Source organism: Tachypleus tridentatus, chromosome 1 (genome assembly GCF_004210375.1).
Source record: "Tachypleus tridentatus isolate NWPU-2018 chromosome 1, ASM421037v1, whole genome shotgun sequence".
NCBI classification, from domain to species: domain Eukaryota; kingdom Metazoa; phylum Arthropoda; class Merostomata; order Xiphosura; family Limulidae; genus Tachypleus; species Tachypleus tridentatus.
The window spans coordinates 65,586,993-65,609,348 of NC_134825.1; the positions used below are offsets into that span (position 1 = coordinate 65,586,993).

At 31.3% G+C, this 22,356-nt stretch overlaps 2 protein-coding genes across 5 annotated transcripts in view; one reads left to right on the top strand and one right to left on the bottom strand.

The window, feature by feature from the left end:
- Window positions 1-16,968, top strand: part of LOC143250738 (thyroid receptor-interacting protein 6-like) — a 59,018-nt gene extending 42,050 nt beyond the window's left edge. For 3 of the 4 annotated variants that reach the window (XM_076501704.1, XM_076501694.1, XM_076501684.1), the window contains exon 10: window positions 130-12,800. In XM_076501704.1, the coding sequence (XP_076357819.1) occupies window positions 130-258 (129 nt within the window). In that variant the 3' untranslated portion in view covers window positions 259-12,800. Of the gene's footprint in view, window positions 1-129; window positions 12,801-15,680 lie in introns of those variants that run through there. The other variant, XR_013028351.1, reaches the window with a different exon arrangement.
- Window positions 11,894-22,001, bottom strand: LOC143250753 (gamma-aminobutyric acid receptor-associated protein-like). Its single transcript, XM_076501713.1, has 3 exons — window positions 21,768-22,001; window positions 18,753-18,950; window positions 11,894-13,881 (listed from the first exon to the last, which is right to left on the bottom strand). Exons 1-3 carry the CDS (start codon window positions 21,855-21,857, stop codon window positions 13,813-13,815), a joined length of 357 nt encoding a protein of 118 aa, XP_076357828.1. The 5' UTR covers window positions 21,858-22,001; the 3' UTR covers window positions 11,894-13,812.
- Window positions 22,002-22,356: the final 355 nt, after the last annotated feature.

Consider the following 22,356-nt stretch of genomic DNA (forward strand, 5'->3'; position numbering starts at 1 on the left):
ATGTTTCAAGATAATAAAAAAAATTTTTTTAGTAGACAGCCCTATTGTTTTAAATTTGCAGTGCTTCTGCCTTTTAATCCAATGTTTGTTAAATATTCTTTGACAGTGCTATGGTATTTTTTTCTATAGGATTGCGGTGTGCAGCTTTCTTCTGAGGCCGAAGGACGGGGGTGCTTCCCACTTGATGACCACATTTTGTGTCGTGGCTGCAATGCCCAACGTGTCCAAGCCCTGACATCTAACATAGCTGCAGAATAATAAGAACCTGTGACAGTCATATTGTTTGGCTGTTGTAACACAAGTTAAGATTCAAAACATTTTTTTTGAGGTATTTGACCATTTTGTGAAACAGACTTAAAGTAATTATTTTAGCACAGGAAATATAACCAAGTAATCACAAAAGTAAATGATATTCATGTTATGTTTCAAGCTAAAGGACTTGATCTATTTAAACTTTTCAAACTGTGAGATACTTAAGACTTTTGTATGAGGTGAAGCAGAAATATTTACAAAACTGAAACTTCTAACAAAGTAAATCACATTGTTACATAATTGCTCTCTGTGCAATGAAATTTTGTATTAAGCATATGCACCATTCAGAGTTTATCTAATCAGCAAGAAAGTTGCATTTTGCAAGGGCATTTCAGGTTGAATTGTAGGAAGTGTTGGAAATGCAAAAACTTGAAAGGAATTTAGGTTCAACGTTTTTCAGATCCTAAACAAGCTTAAAAAAAAACTAGGGGTGATCAGAGACTGTTGTTTCTTATCAACCTCCTTATGAAATATTATTAAACAGCAACAAGGGCAAAAGGCTAAGGGGCAAGATTAATTTAAATTTTATTTAATTTGCATGAGAGACATCATTGTTAAGCATTTGAAAAATGTTGTGTGTGTGTGTGGAGAACAGAAAACAAGAAATTCAGTCCATGAAGGTTGGAGTTTCAAAAAGGCAGACAAAGGCTGCATCCAAAGAAACCAGATCCATGTTTATAATAGTAAGTGAGGAGGAAGAAATCTTCATATAGCACTTTTATTAGTTAACTTGGTAGAATATTAATAACTGATATTTGTGATTGTCTCAACACTTGGGTGAGATTTATTTGATTTGGAGTAAATTGAGGAATGGACCTTTTCAGGGCAGGTATCTAAAATTCTGATCAAGAAAAATTTTCACAGATCAGATGCCAAAAGTTCTACCTTATCAATGCCCGATGGCTGCAAGAAATAACACGAATTAATAAAACAGTTAAGTAGATATACATTTCCTACTAGTTAGTGATGTTCTATACAGGGGACTGCAGTAGGCATATGTACTAATTAGATGGTTAGCTGTGATGATGGGAGATAAGTATCTTTGCCATGTGGCAGAGGTAGCAAAGAGTTATGAGAATTCTTGCATTAGGAGATTACACTTAGTGTAGTGTGTTTATAAAAGTTAGTGGCAAGTGTAAATATTCATTCTTTGACTGGCCAAACAATTTGGAATTTATTATACTATACTGTTGGAATGTAGCAAGGCAGTCTGTAGGCAGTTTTAATCACATTTTGGAGTTGTTTGATCCTGTTCATTTTATAGTTTGATAAATTACAGAAGGTGACATTACTGTATTCAAATATTGGTCTGATATATGCTTTATGAATGGCATTTATAAATTTATTATTGGAGCCTTTATTAAATCTGCTTAAGTTATATAAATGGGCAATTCTGTTCTGTGTATTGTGTGATATTATTAAAATGTTGGTCCCATTTTAGGATTTGGCTAGGTGTTAATTCAAAAAATCCAACTGATTTAGAAAAATATGTAACTGAATTCTTGAGAGTTTGTTCGAGGTTATAGACCTTTTTCATTTTCAGTTAATTTTCCTCAGAAAGACGATAGGTTGGGTCTTAGATGGGCTACCATTTTACTTGTTGCTTCAGTTGGATATTGTATTAAGTGATGTTTGGATCCTAATTGTCACAGTATGTGAGTTACTTGAAGAATTCTGCAAAGCAATATCATTGACACATTGAGATGCTAGTGTATGGTTTAAAGAAGGGAAAGGAATATCATTAATGAAAAAGTTATAGTGTCAGACTTAAGATGCAGTCAGAAGTTTGTATTAGGGTTAGAAGTTCATATTGTTGATCTTGGTTCTAGCTGTTTGATCACTAAGAAAGCTAGGTATCCACTGAATGAGGGGTGAGGGGATGTGTAACATAATCCATTATGCTGTACAGTTCTGAAGGCCTTCTGAACATCTAAAACAACTGGTTGCATGCTTTCTGTTAAAACCTTAGTAAATTGTCTAAGAAGATTTGTATTTTACTTTGAGATTTATTTTTGATTCCATGATAGTAATGGATTTGAGTGAACAGGATCTTGTGTTATTACTAACAAAAAAATTGAGTGAGAAAATACTATGATTTTTTTGAAACTTGCTACAAACTGTTTTATAATAAATGAAGTAAGGTTTGGAATTAGGTATTTTTGAAGTAGTGAGTAAATGGTCACTTCTTGTCAGTCATGGCAGTTACATTATTGTAATGGATTTATTTATGCTATTATTTGATTTATTCTTGGTGATGGATTAAAATTTATTCCAGAATTTAGAAGGATTAGGTTTAGACTCATCAATTAATTTACACAGGTTTTTCCCAGTTAGTAATATTAGTGTTTAATTTTATTCAATGAGTATAAGAGAAATCAAGAATTTATCTAGCATGAACTCATGCACTATTACTATTGGGGTAGGTACTGAAAGCAATTGGTCTATAGTCCCTATCAATGTTATTTTGAGTTTGATTATACAAGATTGAGGGGATGATAGCAAAATCACAAATATCGAGTAAGCCATTAGTGTGAACATGTGTCATAACATCTGAATTTATTGTTAGGTTATTGTAAATTCTTTCAGTATTATTCTATTAGAGTTAGTTGGTCTGCATTTAAAATCTGTATGGTGTAAGTTTAGGTATCCTACTATAATAATGTTGGGATATTGATTGTGTATGGTGTATTGATTGAAGTTAGTGTCAGGTTGAGTTGATTGTGACATGTAGAGTGGTAGGAAAGTGATAGTAATGGGTTGGTTAGGTGGGTGAATTTGGAAAACAAAAGAAAGATTCATTATTAAAAGTAGTGTTAATTGTGGGAATGTTACTTTAGGATTTTTCAGGACAAAAGGCTATTTATCAAGTATTTATTGATCTTGGTTTTAGGATGATTTTATATTCAGGTAAATTAAAGTAACTTTTTATTAATTAACATCTGGTTATGCTTATGATATCAGCAATAATATATTGCAATTCCTGGGGTAATTTATACTATTTGTAGAATAGACCACATTGAATGTTAACATGTATGAAACCAACCATTGTAAATTAAGTTAAACTAACCCCTTGAACTACTGAACAGCTTGGCCATTTGTTCAGGAATTTCAGCAGCAGGATTGGATTAGCTGACTCCTGTGATTTGGAATAAAGTTGGACAGCAGCACAAACCTGTGTTATGATGAAAGAGAAATCATTGGAACTAGCAGGTTTTCTGCAGATTTATATCACATCTGTAACAAAAGTGGTGATCCTAGTGTATAGTACTGAGAGGTTTATTTCAGGTTGGGTTTCAGGGGGCAATGGTTGATCAGCTTCAGAATTTGTCTTCTGTTTTTTCTGGAACTGATGGTTTCTGCATAGTTTGGTGGCTGTTTGAGGAGCATTCACAGTATGAAATGGCATGAGGTCCACCATAGTTGGCCCATTTGGGTACTTTCTAGGTATTGGGGCACTCAGTGATAGGATGTTCTCCACATCAAGCACATCTTGTAGTGGCAGTGTGTAGACAGCATTGATGTGTACAAATTGCTGGTAATTGAAGTACAACCTTCAGAGTTATGGCCTTGATAACTCCTACAGTGAAGTATATGTACCACAACGTGATGCAGTATCAGATAAAGTTGTCAGCAACCTTCATATCAGTTGTGGTGTAACAGATATGTTTTGTAAGACCAGGTCCTGGCAGACTGTGCAATCAACTTTTGTAGTTTTGATCCCTTGGATGTTACATTCATTGAGGATTTATTGTTCAGATATTTCAATAAGTATGCTTCTTATGATGAGGCACTTTCTGGGGAGCATTCCACCCATGACATGAACTGAAATGAAGTTCTATTGAAAGTATGTCTTGCCAAGTCTCAGGATTGTGGCATATCCTTTATTGTGTATACCTGACTGCAATTCCATCCTTGGATAGGTGGGGAATGTTGATGAACTGGATTGTTGAGAACAGCCAGTGCAGCTTCTTAGCTGCATTAGATTGCCTGAAGATATTTGAGATACTTTCATTAATAACTGCAGGAGGTGTTTTTACAGTGGTACTTGAATTGGTTTCAGCATTGATTGGCTGAGAGTTACCTGCTTCAATGAGTTGAGGACTGTTAGATGAAATTAACTCTTGACTTTTTTGGGGGTTGTACTGGGGTGCTGAATCAGAGTTGGCAGATGGATCTGTTGTTGCGATGATTATGCACTTTTGAACAGAACAAAGTGTGAAGGGAATGACAGGAGTTTGGTGGTTGGTCTGTTGACCATGGTCCTGGTGCAGGTAGATATGCTCTTTTAAGAGCCCTGAAAAGAGCTGTTTAACAACATAACCTTTACACTGTTAAGGTAGTTAGACCCTTAGAGTAACTAGAAATATGGATCCTGCAGTCTGCTCTGTTCTTCACCAAGTCAGTAAATGAAATGTTATACAGTTTGTTGATTTTTATTCCCAGAATAGTTGGATATGATTATGGTATTAACTGAACTCTTTGTGTTTACACACGATTCCTGTGCTAAATTAATTACATGTCTATTTATTAGGTACCAATGTGGTTTTACTCAAGTGTGTGTAAAGGAGTAACTTATTTCTTACTTGTGTCATGTATATGTATGATTTCTAGCATAGTGAACTTGAAATAATAGAAATACATTTGTGTCCTGCTTTACATTAATGAAACTTGCCAACCTGTTAGTAACTGGAAATCCCTATAATGCACTTCTGATGTTGCTTATTGAGACTTAATATCCTGTTGCTTTGATACAGGAAATTTTTCTACTTATATAAAATCAATTAATTTATACAAATAGTTTTTGTTATATACACACTGCACAATATTGTATAAGATTTCTGTGAAATAGGTAATGTTTACACTTATTTTATTTTTTTACTTTATTTATAAACTGTTTCTTATCAGTAGAGAAATTAAGTTTTTTTTACTGCTTATTTATTTTTTATTTGTAATATTGCATGTTGTTTTTACATAATTTTGGAACAAGTTTTTATAAATCTGAAGGAGCCAAGGAAATTATGTGGATTGTCATTAAAATTAAAGAATTGTTATCATTGTAATTTACAGCATTTGCCAAACACTAGATGCCAGTATATGGGTGTTTTTTGTATGTTTAAAAATGGGTAACTGACTGGAGGTTACATGTTAGTTTCTTCAACCTAAATGTAATATTCATGGTTCCCATGGGACAGGAAACTAAGAACAGTCACTGATTGTTTTATTTTGTATTTACAGCCTGAGAAATATTAATGAATATATCAGGTAAAATCCACAAAACAACAACAACAACAACAAAAGATGAGCACATAAAAGTAGCATACAAACTATTTCTGGTGCATTTATTACATAAACATTGTTTTGTTTCCATTCTTTTTGTTTACTGCTAATTGTCATGGAGTATGGAGCAGCTAAAATAATCTAAATAAACAAAAGTAAAGTTCCTATTTAAATAGAATGCAAGGTCTTTGGACAAGGCTTCATTTTTGTCTTCATTAAACCATGTCTTGGAGAATTTTAATACAGCCTAAAAGGCCTTTTAGAGAGAGGCTGTTTCCATTCAATAAATTATTTTGATTTTAAAGTTTTATAGTCTTAAGATAACAGTTCCCATGTGAATAACTGTAGAAGAAACACTTAATGCCATTAGTATACTATGTCATTGACATAATTTTGTGGGTAAAATATAAAAGATATAAATAACAAATGGAACAGTTTATTGTGGTGAATTATTAACATTCGTATTTGTACTTACATTTATTCAATTTGTAATCAAAAATAACTAATTATATGAAATAATAATTTAACAGCAAAAAATTGTTTTGATTTATTAAGTGAAATACACATCACTAAGCCTTGCCTGTTGCACACATAAAGCATTTTACAGCTCAGAAAAAGAGTTGTGTGCAAAATACAGATTATTGTCAGTGAAAGTTGGAAAAACTGTTGAACCTGTGATTATGAATATTGTATACCTACCTAATCTGCAATGCATCAGATATCTGAGTAATATATTTGTAAAACTTACTGTTTGTCAAACAACAAACAAGATACTAGGGACAGGAAAGAATAAAGATTGGAAATAGGTTGCAGCTTCACAGAAATAATTAAGTTTTTTGTTTTGAAACATTGGATTGTTAGGCCTCACTTTACTCCTTAGATCAAGTTATTAATTGTTATAGAGATTATGTAGTGCTAGTGTGTTTCATTGCAGGAAATTTGTTTGTGTTTACATTGTGTCTAAATTCAAGGTTTATACCAGAATAGAAATAGTGAATATTTTAAAAGTTTTATTTAGTAGTTGTTTTAACGTAATAATTTACAAATTCAAATGAAATAAACTTTGACACTTCAGTAATGTAATACTGTATTCCAGTATCACTGTCTCTGACAATAGTGTGCCCTAATTACAGTAGACTCTAGAAGTATGATTGTACATCATGGTAGCATAGGATTTTAATGCATCTATAAATATTGTCTGACTCTGTGTATGAAGTGTTTTGTATGTATGAGTAGAATTTACAACTGAGTTATTTGTTAATATCTATTGTTTTTTTGTGAGCATACAAAACTTGCATAAACTTAAATATTTTCTCTAACGTGATTGATTTATAACTAGTTATGGTCACAATAATTCAAATATTTTAATGTATTTGTTATAGATTAACTTGATATGTAAAGTTTCATAGCATTTGTGAAAATAATGCAATGCAGTGTGGATCAGTGGATGACTTCATTAACATGTGTAGTCATTTAATTAAAATATATTGGAAATACGAGTTTACTGCATTGTATGGTTAGTAATTGAAAGTTTTGTACATTTTTGTGCATGTATGTACACCAGAAAATATTGCTGTAATAAATATGTGACATTTATAAAACTTGTATAGGAAGCACATTCTACTAATATAATAGTAAATTGGCAAACAATGATTTATAAGCGTAAGGATTTGTTTTGACAGAACATTGGTCTACCTTCTTCAAGTATAATATACAGTTGTTTCTCAGCAGATATTTAAAGTTGTATAAATCAGTGGTGGTCAGAGATCACCTATCTTTCTTTATCCCACTCTTGGTTTTGGAGATGATTAGAAACTCTACATCATATTTTTAAAAATTGCATTGTTCTTTCTTTATGGTCATTATAAATAAACTTTTTTTTATTTCCACAAATGGCAAACTCAACAGTGGTGACTTTGGTATTTTTTACATCATATTTCCAAGGAACTTAACATTCATCTTGGATATTCTTACCATGCTTGCCTGGAACACTATACATGCCTTACTTTTATTCTTTAGTAAAGGTTCTTTCAAGTAAAGTTGTTTTATCTTGTATGAAGATTTGAATACATTTTGTCACTGTTTAAGTTAGTAAACAGATGGTAATTTTATAATCGATTTGTGATGCAAAATGGGAATGAAGCAAATATATTTTGTGCGTAATGGAAAGACTCAATTTAACATATTACTTTTTTATAGTTTTGAAGTTTAAGAAAGTTCCATCCATGTTGCTGGAGTTGAAACCTCTAGAAAAAACTTTAATTAGTTCAGTCTGTAGATATAAAGTTATAAACAATATTTTTGGGTGAAGTAGTATATATTTTGTGGCTGGATCTTCCATGTAGTAGGATAGTTTCCTGTATATATTTGGTAATCACTTTTTCTTAAAAGGGAAAGCCAGTTGCTAAATTCTATTCTATGTGCAAGTTATATTCAGTCTCAAGAATTCTATGAAATTAAATAGGTAATTTTCACACATAATCAGTGTACAATAGCCAGATTTGTTTCTTGTTGTGTGTGAATTTATTCCTAAGTATTTCTTTTTAAAGAACATATAGAGGTCACTACTTAGAGGGGAAATGGAAGAGAGGAATCACTTTGTTCATAGCAATCACCTTTGTAGGCAAAGAAAGTGGCATTTAATGTACTATTTTGTTAGGTTAGTAAGATAGTATGTATCAGGATTTATCTTTCTGTAGTCCCCCCCTTAACAAGACTGACTGATACTGAAGTAAAAGAAAAAAAAATTATAAGAGAAACCACAGTATCTTTTTGCTTGAACTGAAAGTTTTCATTCCATCTAACAAGTCTGAAGGTTTTCAGAAAACAGGAGTTAGTTTTGAGTAGAATTTAATAGTTTGTACCAGTGAACCTCTGCTAGACATCGTAGATCTGAAAATAATGTTATCTTTGTGAATTTTAGGAAGAGTATAACAAGGAGAGTTGCTAATTGGTGGAGATAAGAGAAACTGTTTTGATCAGTAAAGAATATGGCCACCTAAATGAGCTTTACAATGTTTTAAAGCACTTTGTGAATAGGATCACCTTTTTCTGTATAATGTTTCATTTACAATTGAAATACAGTCACCTTTGCCAGCTCTTATATGCATTTCTTAGCATTACATCTTGATTCATTTAAGGTATTGATTTCATTGCTGTTAAAGTTTTAATTTTCTGTCTTTATATGTTGAATTCTAGATGGGTGTTGTGCGTTATGTTTTTTTCTGCTTCTTTAAGTTTCATGTGTAAAAAATTAATGTTGGATTCTGTTGTAGCACCTATTTTGTACCACACGAGTTCCACATCAGACAGCAAAGTTTAAAACACGCATATGAGTATTGAATAATGGTTCACTCAAGATATTTAAAACTAAAAGAGGAAGATTTACTGGTTGAATATTTTCCTCTTGATTTTGGTTTTCTTTAAACATTTAGAATTTCCTGTTTTGAGCATTCTTTTCCTTTTATGCACTGTTTGGTGATTTATACTAGCAGGCACACTGAAGTCATATATTCTTCAGGAGCTGCATTGTTAGCAAGTTCCAGTTGATTTTGGTAAAGTTGGAATAATAGGTTAAATGACCATGGGAATGTCCTTTATCTGGCTCATAAAACTGCAGCTCTCATTTTTAAATCATGTTTTCCTTCTGTTAAGATGCGTTAAGATTTGAACAAAACCGGGGAAGACTTTAGAAAAACATAGTTTAGGAAAAAGTGTAAATAGTCTTGGTTCTGCTGGTGCTTTATTCTAAGCTAAGTGAACTCTCTTGGCCCCTTGGTAGCATCATGAATGGAAATACAGAAACTGATTTATAAGTATAATGAAAGTGAGTTATTTTGATGAACATAATATATAATAGAATATTGGTTTGGTTTGTAGCCAACCATACAAGGTTTATGCACCAAGTCTTAGTACACAGACAAAAAACAGATGTTTAATGTTGTCACCTGCTGACAGGATAACTAAACACAACACGAAGTCTAGTGAAGTGTGTAAGCAAAAACTAAGTAAATAATGTTAGCCCAGTTTGGTTGATTTTACTAGGGCCATTGTCATAGTTTAATGAAAAAGCACCTATCCTGATGGTTTTTTTTCTAAACATACACACTTTTTCATCCCAAGGTCTGTTGGAACTTGATTGAAATTTATATGTTAAAGCAGATCTCTGAAACCCTCCTCTCCACATGTAATGTTACTGTTCTTCACACATTACTTCCACAGAGTATGAGATTTGTCTTGTATGTTTTTCACTACAATTGCATGGGATACCCTATGTACCATGCTTTTGTTCCTAATTTGTGGTGAAGTTTAAATTTTATCACTGTTTAAGTTATTAAATAGATTGCTAATTTCATTAGCAATTTCTGGCATAAAATAGAATGAAACAAATTTTTACTTTTAAAGAGATAACCAATATCAGCATTTTTTTAAATATAAAGTTTAAGCCGTTTTCTAGCTTTTGCTCATGACTTTGAATAACCTTGATCTGGTCTTTTAACAATCTTTCACTGGGTAACAACATTAAACCCTTACATCTTTGTATTTGTACTTTTATGGGTTTATACATAACTTGTAGGCTTAGCTGTAGATTGTACCTGAAAACCAACCAGTGTTCTGTCAAAACACTTTCTTCAAAATAAAACCATTTTTTATGCTTGTAAGTCAGTTATTTAACACGAAGTATACCTGTTAAAGAATAGTATGTACTAAAAAAGTGAATGTGCCCCTTCCATCTATTAAAAATCAACACTGTAATCACAATGTTAAAATCTGTAGGTTGTTCATACTGCAATAACATTGATATTTAAATTAAAAAGATTGGTATGCAGTATCAAACACTTAGATAAAAGGCCTTTTTACATATATTCTGACAAAGTATTACTTATTCAATAATGGTGTTACTGATAATTGTGAAATGACATTTAAGGAAACTGACTCTTAACAAAAACCTGTCTTATTAAACAATATATGGATGTTTTGTAATTTCATATATTATACATAAAATTCAATGATGCAGTAAGAAGTTACCTAAGGTCAGAGAATAATGTATTTCAATCAGGAAATTTCATTTTGCCAAAGGTGTGGGAACCATGAATATTACTTAATGTAACTTTCTTCAAACTGGTCTGATATATTAACAACCGTCCAATTACTACCTGCTCTATATTTTAATATTACTGTTTTGTAACTTAAATGCATTTTTCTTAAGGATAGGGGTTGTTTACAGACAAAAGGAGAAAAAAAAATCAACTTATTTGAAAATTAATTATTTGGTGAAGTGTAATTGAAAGTTCAAATGCACGAGTTATTTAATTTCTTAAGTTCTGATTCTTTTCTTCCATGTTTAAATATGATTAACTTTTGTATACTGAGGTTAATCTGTATATATATATATAGTGAAACTTGCAAAATCTATGCAGCTCTGAAAATGTTTATAGATATCTTCCTGAATAATACTTACTGTATGTTCTATGTTGAGTAATGTTTAAAGTCCTCCTCAGGTTTGATTAGAAAACCTTAGAACAGGTTGTTTATGTGCTGTTGAAGTATTATGATAGTCTATCATAAACATTTATGTTGTCTCACAGATGCATAGTTGGAACTTTCACTGCCCCCTTAAATTTTAAATATACAATAAAAAAGTTGGCTGAAACTGTTGAGCATTCAGAAGTTTGAAGGAGAATAGTCATTTTTTCATGCTGATATAAAATTCCAAATGTGTTAATATTTTTTCAGTTCCACAACAAATGTGACCCAGACATATGGTTATGGCAATGCTCTAGAACAATAGATCTTAAACTTATACTGTCCTCCCATTCCTTGGCCTTATGCTTAGGGCAGTTGAAGCAAGTTCAAATCCACATTACTGAACATACTTGTCCTATCTCGGTTGCCTGGGTCAACCATCCACCTGTAAACATTTTTGGCTTACAAAAATACCCACTCATCCAAATCCCATTGGAATTAAAGTTATCAGAGAAAAATAAAAATCCAAAACATTTTACTTTTAGCTGTAGTATTTCAGGCCCCTCCTCCTACATTCACATACATGAGAAAGAAATCCTACATCCCAGTGTAACAAGATATCCAATGTTATAGTGCACCACATATTTGAATAGATGTGTATATACCTGTGCAGTAATGTAAACTTTGTGAAATGCATCTTACCGATGAGTGTGAAGGGTGCATCTATGCAGTCCACTTGAACAGTTCCCCAGTTTGGTGTTCATGATGGATATCCTGAGCTCACCTTCCAGTTGTTGATAGAAACTGGTGCAGAAAAGTGATATACCAGCAATGAGACTTCCTTAATTAATATTTTTATTTCCTCACAAATATTCACATGCCAGCCAGCAGTTTAGGAATCACTGTTATAGATACCTGTGAAATGTTCCATTCCTTAGACATGAAGCTACACTTTGCCTGTTTTACATCACTGATTAGCATTAATATAAAATGTTAAATCATGCACTGTTAACTAGTTTTCAGGTCAGAGGAACTGTACAAAGCTACCAAATAAATGTTTCTTACATTATAATTTAAGTTCACAAAAGTTTTCAGTTCAGTACAACTTCATTTGGGATAAGCAGTAACTATAGCTGACTATACTGAATTAATAAAATAAAAAGAGCAATATAACAGCTCTTGCCAAGAGGATGAGAATATAAATGATGTATTACACTTAAGTTTCTGCTTTGTAGGTGCATCTTTATATTAAAATGCATGGAATAATAATAATGCCACTTTCTGCACTCAAACTTCACTGTAGAAGTGCTGCCTCGCTGGATTCTCTCAATACATGACATTTTACAAAAAAAAAAAATTATAAAAAGTTTTAGATAATTTGGATTTTGGGATTAGGATTGCATTTTAATGGTGTAAAAGGGATAGGAAATAAGTTGCTACAGTAGTCCAGTCCAGTTGTTTATTATGGAGTTCATATAGGTGGAGGAAGTGCAGGAGAATTTAAGTTCCCAGTTCAAAAAAAAACTCCAGGTTTTGAACATTTAATCTTAAACCAAAGATAGTTTTTAATTTATAGTGTTTGATTACTTTTGTAACTGAATCAGACTGTGTACTTTATTAAAAGTAACTTGTTCATGTATACTAGTCAATAGTTGAGGTCTGCAGATTGGAATTTATTCCAGTTTCACAAAAATTTGTAGCACCTGTTATCCCAATAAATTTCTGGTATTTGCTCTCCCCCTGTAGAGAAGTGTTGATTTCTTATAAACATACCGAGCACAGTCCTCAAGATTTTCAAAGAGAATCATTATTAATCTTACCCACTACTTCAATAGAAATCTCACACTATGCAATTGTAGGAGTGCACATTTGACAAATGACATCTCAGGCTCACTGTTCATAGTTCCCTAGATTTTAGCAATTATGGAATATTATTTAATAGCAATGGGTTTACAAAGCTTTATCATTAGTTTTAAGTCTGTGACAGAGTAAATTCATGGTCATATGAAATTAAGGACTTAAATGCTTTAAAAAAGACTTAACAGCAACATCACTCCAAACTATTTTTTTTTATAATGAGGGGAGAAGTATAAGTAGTTTAAGACAGAATAAGCTAAGAGCTTGACCTTCTACAGCATTATCACCACATGCATGACTCTTACACAGCACAATAATCCAGCTTTTATGATAAAGTATGTACTACAAACAATATCTAATTGAAAAAATTCATAAAGTTAAACTAACTGAAGAACCCTAGTATTTTATTCCCAATACAAATATCAGTTAAAATAAAACTTAAGATCTAGTTTCAATACAAGTGACTAGGTACACTATCATTGAATGGATAATGCACACTTCTCTAAATTAACACTTCTTAGGAGGCCTTCTTTCAGAAAATTTATAAAACATCCCCATACCTACATGGATATTTATGTACAAAATATACCAGAGAGACTGAAAATAAATAGGATAGGTATTATGACAAGTGCACACATCAAACAAGCAAGTACTAGTTGAAAATGTAAATTTTTGGAGTTACAGGGTCACTTTTTGGAAAATTGTTTTACATCTACAGTGTTATCTATTACCTTGTGTATATTAGTTTGTAGGTACATGTCTCCTAACCACATTTCTTCATAATTCAGATTGCTCAGTATAATTACATTTTTCTCTTTCCTTTTATGAAGTCCTGTTTTACTTGATAAATAACAATAAAGAATTCTGTAAGACACACGGATAATTCTGCAAGCTGCTTTCCTAGCATTTTCCATAGACACTCTCATCACTGTAAGCTATATACAAGAAGAAGTCCTCTTCATGATGTTCCTGTAATACAACAAATATTCTTAAATATTAATAAATCCTCAAAATATACATGCTAATAAATACAATGTAGCATGGATAAATATGCAGTTTGTTTTTTTAATATAATGCCTGCCCTGGTAAATAAGGATAATCAACAGTTTGTAATTACATTTTGTAACTTTCTTATCAATACAAATAAGAGTTAGGTTTTGTGTGTCATTCTTAGTTATGCTTTACACTACTTGCTATTTTTCCTCTCTAATCACAAAGCTTTAAAGTGTTTCGTAATAAATATACAATTACAACAAAATGACAGAAAATATTAAACCATAACACATACAAATATTAACTACGTATAAAGAAATTATTTACAAACGGAAATCACTGTAAATGCTCTAGATGCTTCACACCATGCAAAGGGGATGAAACCATGAATTTTAGTATTATAATCCATATACCTTACCAATGAAACACTTGGGGCCAACATATGTTCAAAACCCCATATGTATTTTTTTGAGTTCTTGACAGTACCTTTTTTTTTCATAGCTATAATAATTCTAACATTGGATATAAGAAGTTAGAAATGCCATTTTTAAGTGCAATCTCATGTATTTTCAATTATTTATGAATTATACACAACTTGAAAGATGAAAAAAATATTTTTCAAGCTTTTGATCAGTTCACTAAATTGTCTTAATTTTTACATATTCTGATTACAGTGATTTCATTTATATATTTTTCTTTTTCCTGCTACAACACCCCTGTAAGATATACTGGTCAAAACTTTGTATCATATCACCCATACTTTATGTAAACTAATAGGAAACACTAGTAGTAATTAATGAAATTATATGCAGTATTCATGGTATCTCATATTTAACTTTTTTGGTCTTGTCTATTATGTTAATGGAGAACCTGTTAACCAGTACTTTTCAAATATCTTTTCCTGGCCTCCCCAAAAATATTTAAGGGTGTTATTAACCCTCCCCTACACACAAAGTAATAGCAAATGAGAGACCATTTTAATTATTCCAGTAGAGAGCATCAGTGACAATGCAGTCTATCTATAGTCAGGTACCCTAATGTTTATATTTGTCGTGTTCTTTGTCTCTTCACGTTATTGGCTTTCTGTTTGCTTCATATATGTAATAGCTCAAAAATGCCTTGTATGGCTTGAGTGCCTGGATGTGCTGAAAGAGGTGGTCATTCTTGGGCTTCAAATCTGGAATTGTCTAGAAACTGGCTTCATGCATTCAAATGGAACAAGCAGAAACTGAAGAAAGGAGTTATTTGTCGTAACCACCTCATGCCCGACATCTACGTATCTGAAACTAGCTGTGGTAGACCCATGTTTAATATTGTTAAATAATTCTACTTTTCATTTAGAAATTTACCTTAACACCTTAGCTGTGGAGTTTTATGAAGTAAATTATCAACCAATCAAAATTTAGTTATCAACTGGGTGCATTCTGCAGGCTGTTTCTCGAAAGAAATTAAAGTGCACCATATGGTGTGTGCCACAACTGCTTTTAAGTTTACAGTTGCACCATATGGCATGTTCTGCAGCTAAGGGGTTAAAATTATCCACATTTTATAACCTTTTGGAAATTTTAAAATTTTATTTTGAAAATGTACTTCCCCACTACACCCATTTACCTATGCTTATGTAATGCATAATACTTGACAGAGACTAATGTTTTAATAATACTTACCCCATATGTTAAAACCTATAGAGGGATGGAAAATGATTGTCAGTAAATAATATTAAAGTGAAATATATATATATATATTTTAATTTGTTGTTTTGACATTCACCCCAGAGAAGTCAAGTAAAACCAGGTGGTGTTCCAAGTGTGTTAAGTTGGTCCAAGACAATCACACAATCCATTAGAAAAACTGAGTGAGCACTGAAAAGGATAAAATACTTCAAGAAGCCAATAGTGACATACATGATGAAACCACCCTAGGCCTATAACACATCAGTGACAGTGCTGGACACATTTATATGTGAACATAATGTAATCATTATCATTAATTTCATTCAATAGCTACAAGTATATCATTTTATTTATCAATTTAAACCAAGGATTTTACCAACTTATTGAAACTACAGTTGTTTTCATGTAAGAAAACAATAGTATGACAGTGTATTATTACTCATTTTGTTTAACCTGTTGATCAAATTGACTTTTCAGCCAATAGTTTTAGCTCCATTGCATTTAAATTCCATCTGTAATTTTCACATTTCTCTCTAATTTTAGTCAAAATGTAAAAATAAACATCAGGAAAACAAGTGAAATTAATGTACTGCCCAAACAGGTTTATTGACTGACCAAGTACTGAATTGCAAAGCATGTTGGCCCAAAGCTGGGACTGCATCAATGCTAGGACAACAATGTGTTAGCAGTTTTGTGTACAATCCCTGGTTATTGTACTATCCACTATTACAATATTATTTATCATTGTAAGACCTCCCTAAAGTACCCTTGAGAATTGCAGTTTGAGAAATACTGTTCTAGGCAAAAAACACTGTGTACTCAACAAGCATTATGGTGCATAAAAAATTTAGAAAAAAATATGTATAAAAACCCAGTGGGGTCCACATGATTTTCCTTCTGTAATTTTTAGGGTTAAAGTAGTATGCTGCTTGTAAGAATAAGCTAGTTACATGCTTAAGAATGTCAAGAATTATTAAAGATGTGCATCACCCAAAAATGCAACCCTATATGTGCTAAGATTAAGTTTGTTTTTTGTTTTTTTTTACAAAACAGTAAACATTGATAATAACCAACATAAGAAATTGTAATGAAACAAAATAATGCAAGTTAAGCATATCTGATGATCATTAAAGGTGTAAACACAGTCTTAAGTAGTGTCTTTTCATTATATACTGTTTGTAACAAAAATGTTACAATAATATAAGTAATGCTTCTCTTCATGTGATGTCACATAGTATAGTGTATGGTGCTAAACAACCACATGATGAAAAATATTGCTTCATATAAATTGTGAACAAACACATTTAAAATATTTATCTATAAAATCTGACAATTTTCATGAGTCTTAAAGAACAAACTGAAATGTATTTCTTTATGCAATAAATCTTCTCACCACCTTCATATTTTTCTATTATGCATTAAGTCCTCCTGCATTTGTCTTTGTTTCCAAAAATTAAACAGCCAAATAAAAGAATTTCTGAATATTAACTTAATGAGATTTTAGTATTATTTTAGGATCTTCCATATATGGTTACAAATCACTAATGAAAACTCAGTTTTAATAACTGTCACTGCTACATCTGAAAGAATGAGTTTCTTACATTTTCATGAGCTTAAAAATAATCTTTCTTGTTATGAGATAGCCAAGTGTTATCTTGCATTTTATAAACCATCCTTTCTGACATTTACATTGTTAGGTTAAAGTATTTACTGTCAAAAGAATGATAGTTTTTTTTTCTGTTTCTTTCTGTGCTTATAATGTATTTATGCCACAATCTTTCCTTACATCTACAGAGTGGCCCATAAGTCCCTACCCATCCATATGTTATGTTATATTCAATTACGCATGTATTATAAATTTTTTTCTTTTTTGTCAGAGAAATATAGCTGATTTAAGCCCATTTACACTTGAAAATGTCATCACTATCCACTGTCAACTCTTGGGCTACTCTTTTACCAATGAATAGTGAGATAGACCATTACACTATAATGCTCTCACAGCTCAAAGGGCAAGTATGTTTGGTGTGATGAGGATTTGAACCTTCGACCCTCATTTTGCATGTCAAGTCCCCTAACGACTTGGCCAAGCTAGGCCTAAGTATAATCAAGCCAGTCTTGTACGTAATTATTATATAGCATTAAATCAAGTTACTTATACTCCAAGTTTTTACCAGAGTAAACTTAATGAGGTTAGTTAGTGGTGCAAAGCAATGAAACTATTTATGCCAAACAACTGGTAAAAAGGCAAGAAAAAGTAAAATACTCTAAAAGTAAGAATAAAACAAGCTAAAAGCTAAACAGTGTCCATAAATAAGGTCAAACAAAAATAAAAATGAAGTAATATCTGTCAACTCGTTGTAAAAAGCTAAAAGCACAACCAATATGTACAGTGTCACAATACCCATGATGCTGTCCAACATCAGGAGTAATCCCTGAGCAAGTACACAACTAAAATGGTTAAACTTGATGGAACTGAAATTCTATTTTATACCAGTTCTGTATTCCACTAATAGATGAAAGCACAAACATGTATTTTTATAGCCAGCTTCTGACAAAGATACTAATGGAAAAAGATTCTGAAGAGAAATCAGGTCTTTGTTTCCTACATGCATGGTTAAATATACCAAAGAAACTCAGAAAGCAAGTAATAACATTCTATTTACACTGACATATACCTTTGTTGCACATACAAATGTTTTTTACAATAGACTTACATATATTTCACTAAAAGCTTGCAACATTTCATGTCAATATGCACAGTAAATATGGAATTATTGTCAACATTCCTTCTCCAGTAAGGCATTGGACTAATGGGCACAACCCCTATACATTGGATTAAACATCCTTCTTGACTGTCAATAAAGCACACTTTATTAATTGTCACTTATCTCTCTGGCAATATTTCCATTAGATACTGCATAACTTTGCATAAACACTTAACTATGCTTAGAATTATCCTGACCATCATTTAGTCTTTATGTTAACAATATAAAAATAATATTTAGAAGGTTTAAGGTTTGCAATCTTAGAATAATAAATGCAAAATGTTTTCTAATTACATCCATGAAAATTAGGCTAAGATATATACTATAGAAGTACCAATCATCTGAGATAAAAAACATTCTGCAGAAATAAAACGAGATTATAAGCCAGACACTTTTTTAACATGTTTACCTGATATAAGGAGCCCATTGTTGCACTAGTAGGAGGAATTACATTGTTGACAAAGAAGAACAATGCATCTTCTGGTCGAAGATGAATTCGCTTTCGAATTAAGAAGTAAAATTGTCCAACTGTAAGGTCTGAGGGTACCAGGTACTTTTTCTTATCCAAGTCACTAATACGAGCTTTAGGTGCCTTTTCTACAATTACCTGATAAAGTCCAAAGTGTTTAAAGATTAAAATGGTAAGTTGCTTGTTAGAACAAACTAGATATAGATGTACAAATAATAAGTATTACTTTAGTAATGCAATTACCAGCAATAACCATAAAAGTGCAATCTAAATGTAAATGAATATGAAAATCCTGGGTAACAACTGTTTATGAAACAGTATTTTAGTGAGAATAATTTCATATTTGTTTTATTAAGTTAGTTAATAAAAAAAACAAGAGTTTACAAAACCAGCAAAGCAGAAAATATAGAATAGATTCAAAATTTGAGGTATTCTAAATATTATTTGTAATACTTGGGTTAGAGCAACTATGACAAAACCAATGGAAGTGTTTGCCAGACTTTAAAGTATGGATTATCACCACAGTGAGTGTAAAACACTTTACATTTGACAGCTTGAAAATGCAGATTTTACAAACACACATTGGTATAACTTTTTAATGTTATGATTTTTTATTATTATTATTGATTAGCTTAGCTGTTTTTTTTTGTCACTAGTAAAAGTATTAAGTACTATAACTATGTTCTTTACTCCCATAATGAGGTTCTCTTTGAAAATCTCAGTATCAATATTTTCCTCATTTCACTGTTACTTTACCAGTTAAGCAAAAAAACCATTCATCTCAAATCTGATATTCTGAACTACATGTTAAGGGCCTTCATGTTCCCTCTTAATCTTAACAATAAACTTCATAACTTAATCATATTTTTATACACCATATCATCATCAGTTTTATTACTAAGTGTCCATTCTTTTGTAAACAGCATCCTAGTATGTGTACCTGAACAGGTTTATATGCATGCACTTAATGAGGATCTACCCAAGCTTCTAACACACACTAAAGTAAACCCAATTTCACAAAATATATAATGTGCTTGGACACAGCTATGAAACTACTGAGGAGAGGGACTGAATCCTATCCACTTTAAATAAAAACATGTACACTTCACTTGACAATAAACTTAGATAAGTTTGCAATTCTCAAAAACAACACATACATGAGCAATATGAACTAAAAATTTAATGGGTGTTCATTTTTATTCTTCAAAACCCTAGGAGGTGTACATCCATGAAGTCCATATTGCATTATTAACAATGATTAGTGCAGACATCTTAGAATTTCATGTAAAATGTACAGTACTCAAAAACTGGCAAAGTAATGATCATAAGATGAAATATTCAAAAAACAAACCAAAAGATCAACATTTAGATGCACAAGTCATGATACAGTAGATCAAATACATCACTTCTTTTATAACAGGTATATCTGATTTGTTATATGGCTCTGTTAAATCAGTTTTGAAATTAAAATAGCATGTTATACAACATTAAACACAATCTCATTTGAACTTGTATCAGTGTTTTCTGCTGGTTATTTTTTTTTTTATCTAATTTTAAAATTCTGGCTCCAGATAATTTTTGTCACACTTAGTCTTAACCCTGTTCACATCCTATAATGATTAAAGTGAAAAAAGACATGGATAGGATTTTCTGTAAATTATCTTCTTGGACCATTAAAATTATTAAAGCTAAAGAGACTCAAAGTGATAACTTGATTTATTATTATTATAACAACAGTTAGCTTAAGTATTGGTTTTTAAACCTGTTTCATATTTGTAAAGTAAGTCTTTTTAAACACTTAAATTTTTTGTTTTTTGTTTCAAATTTCATGCATTTAAAATGCACACTCATTTAACATAAAATTCCAGGAAGTACGAGAGGATTTAATAAAAAAAATGTTCATATTTAAACTCATGCAAGAGGACCAATAAGTGGCATTTTACACATGAATATTTGATTTGACAATGGGAATTTTTATTTATTATTATTATTATTCTCTTCTATACTTCATCATCACTCGAAGGATCACAGGTAAAATGGATGTATTTTTTAATTCACAAAAATTGTCTTTTATAAATGGGAAAGACATTGTTGGAGTGAGATTCTTTCCCCCCTCTCTCATGCTTAAATACAATTCTTTTTTTAAACATAGCCTACCTGTGAACTTTTGTATATGGTCAACTATGAAATGCTTAAAAAAATTAGAACACTGCTGCCCTATAACTTCAAGCATTCAATCAAAAACCCTTCAGTAATATTACAAAACTTTAGCTTAGTTTCTTCACTATTTATATTTCAGAAATATTAAAGTTTAATATTGGTAAGCTAGCAATTCAAATAAGAAGGCAACATAATAGTGCAACTTTTAAAATAGGGCTTAGTTGGATTAGTTAGCTATTGTACTACTCCTTAATATATAATTCAGCCTATAGGTAAGTTATAAAACAAATTATTTATTCAATATTTGTGGTAATACTTACTACTGATTTTAATATATATTAAAATGAACATAGTTAAATCATTTTACCTTTTTTTCTTTATCATAAATTCTGTATAGTTTTGATGAAATAAAGAATTTTGTTTCACGATTCTTATTTTCGAACGGGTTCAAAAATGAAAAAGGAGGTGCAAACGTTATTTCCAATAGGTAATTTTTTTAAAAGGATTTCCTTCTTACTTTTTCCAAAACCTCAAAACATTTTTAAACTTGACTTTACTACTAAGAGTAAAACAAGGTTAGTGCGCCAATAAGCTTTCTTTGATTTTCATTTAGAACTTATGTTATTTTTCACTTTTAAGCATGAAAACTTTTATTTCACTTAAAAAGTCATTAGATTTTATCACTTTTCGACAATTCAGCTAACATTACTATAATATTATCAAGCCTAATTATATTTGCTTTTTACTTTAATTATTACTATTATTATTATTATGCCCACATAAAAAGTTATTTACAGCAACTCGATCCGGGTATTTCTTTCTTATTTTTTCCCCCTCAGCTCTACGCTTCTCAAAAGGGTGCTCTTCTTTATACTGCCACTTCATTTGAAATTAAAGAACTGCATGCGTAAAATATTATGAAACAAGTTAACTTTCTTGCCATAAACAACAATGAACACTACGCACTTATCCTCTGTTTCGTCTACTTCCCTATGTAATATACAAGTCCATCGGATATAAGCAAAAGAAAAGGTGGCGTACACATATATATATTAAACAGAAATATTTAGTTCGTAAAGTTTTAAATATAGTTTATTGTTTTCATTGTGTTTTGTTATCTATGCTAACTGTCCCAAATTTAGCAGTGATACTCAAAAGAGAATGCACCTAGTCAACATCACCCACCGCCAATTCTTGGGATGCTCTTTTATCAACAAATACTGAGACTGAAAGTCACGTTTTAACAAATTTCTGTAGTACATATTGGTGTATGGAAGACAAATTAATACTAGATATGAAAGACCTTATAACACCAAATTGCTGTTTTTTATTTCATTAGATACTCAACGTTTTTCTTTACAAATTCTTTAAGAGCGTCTACTAA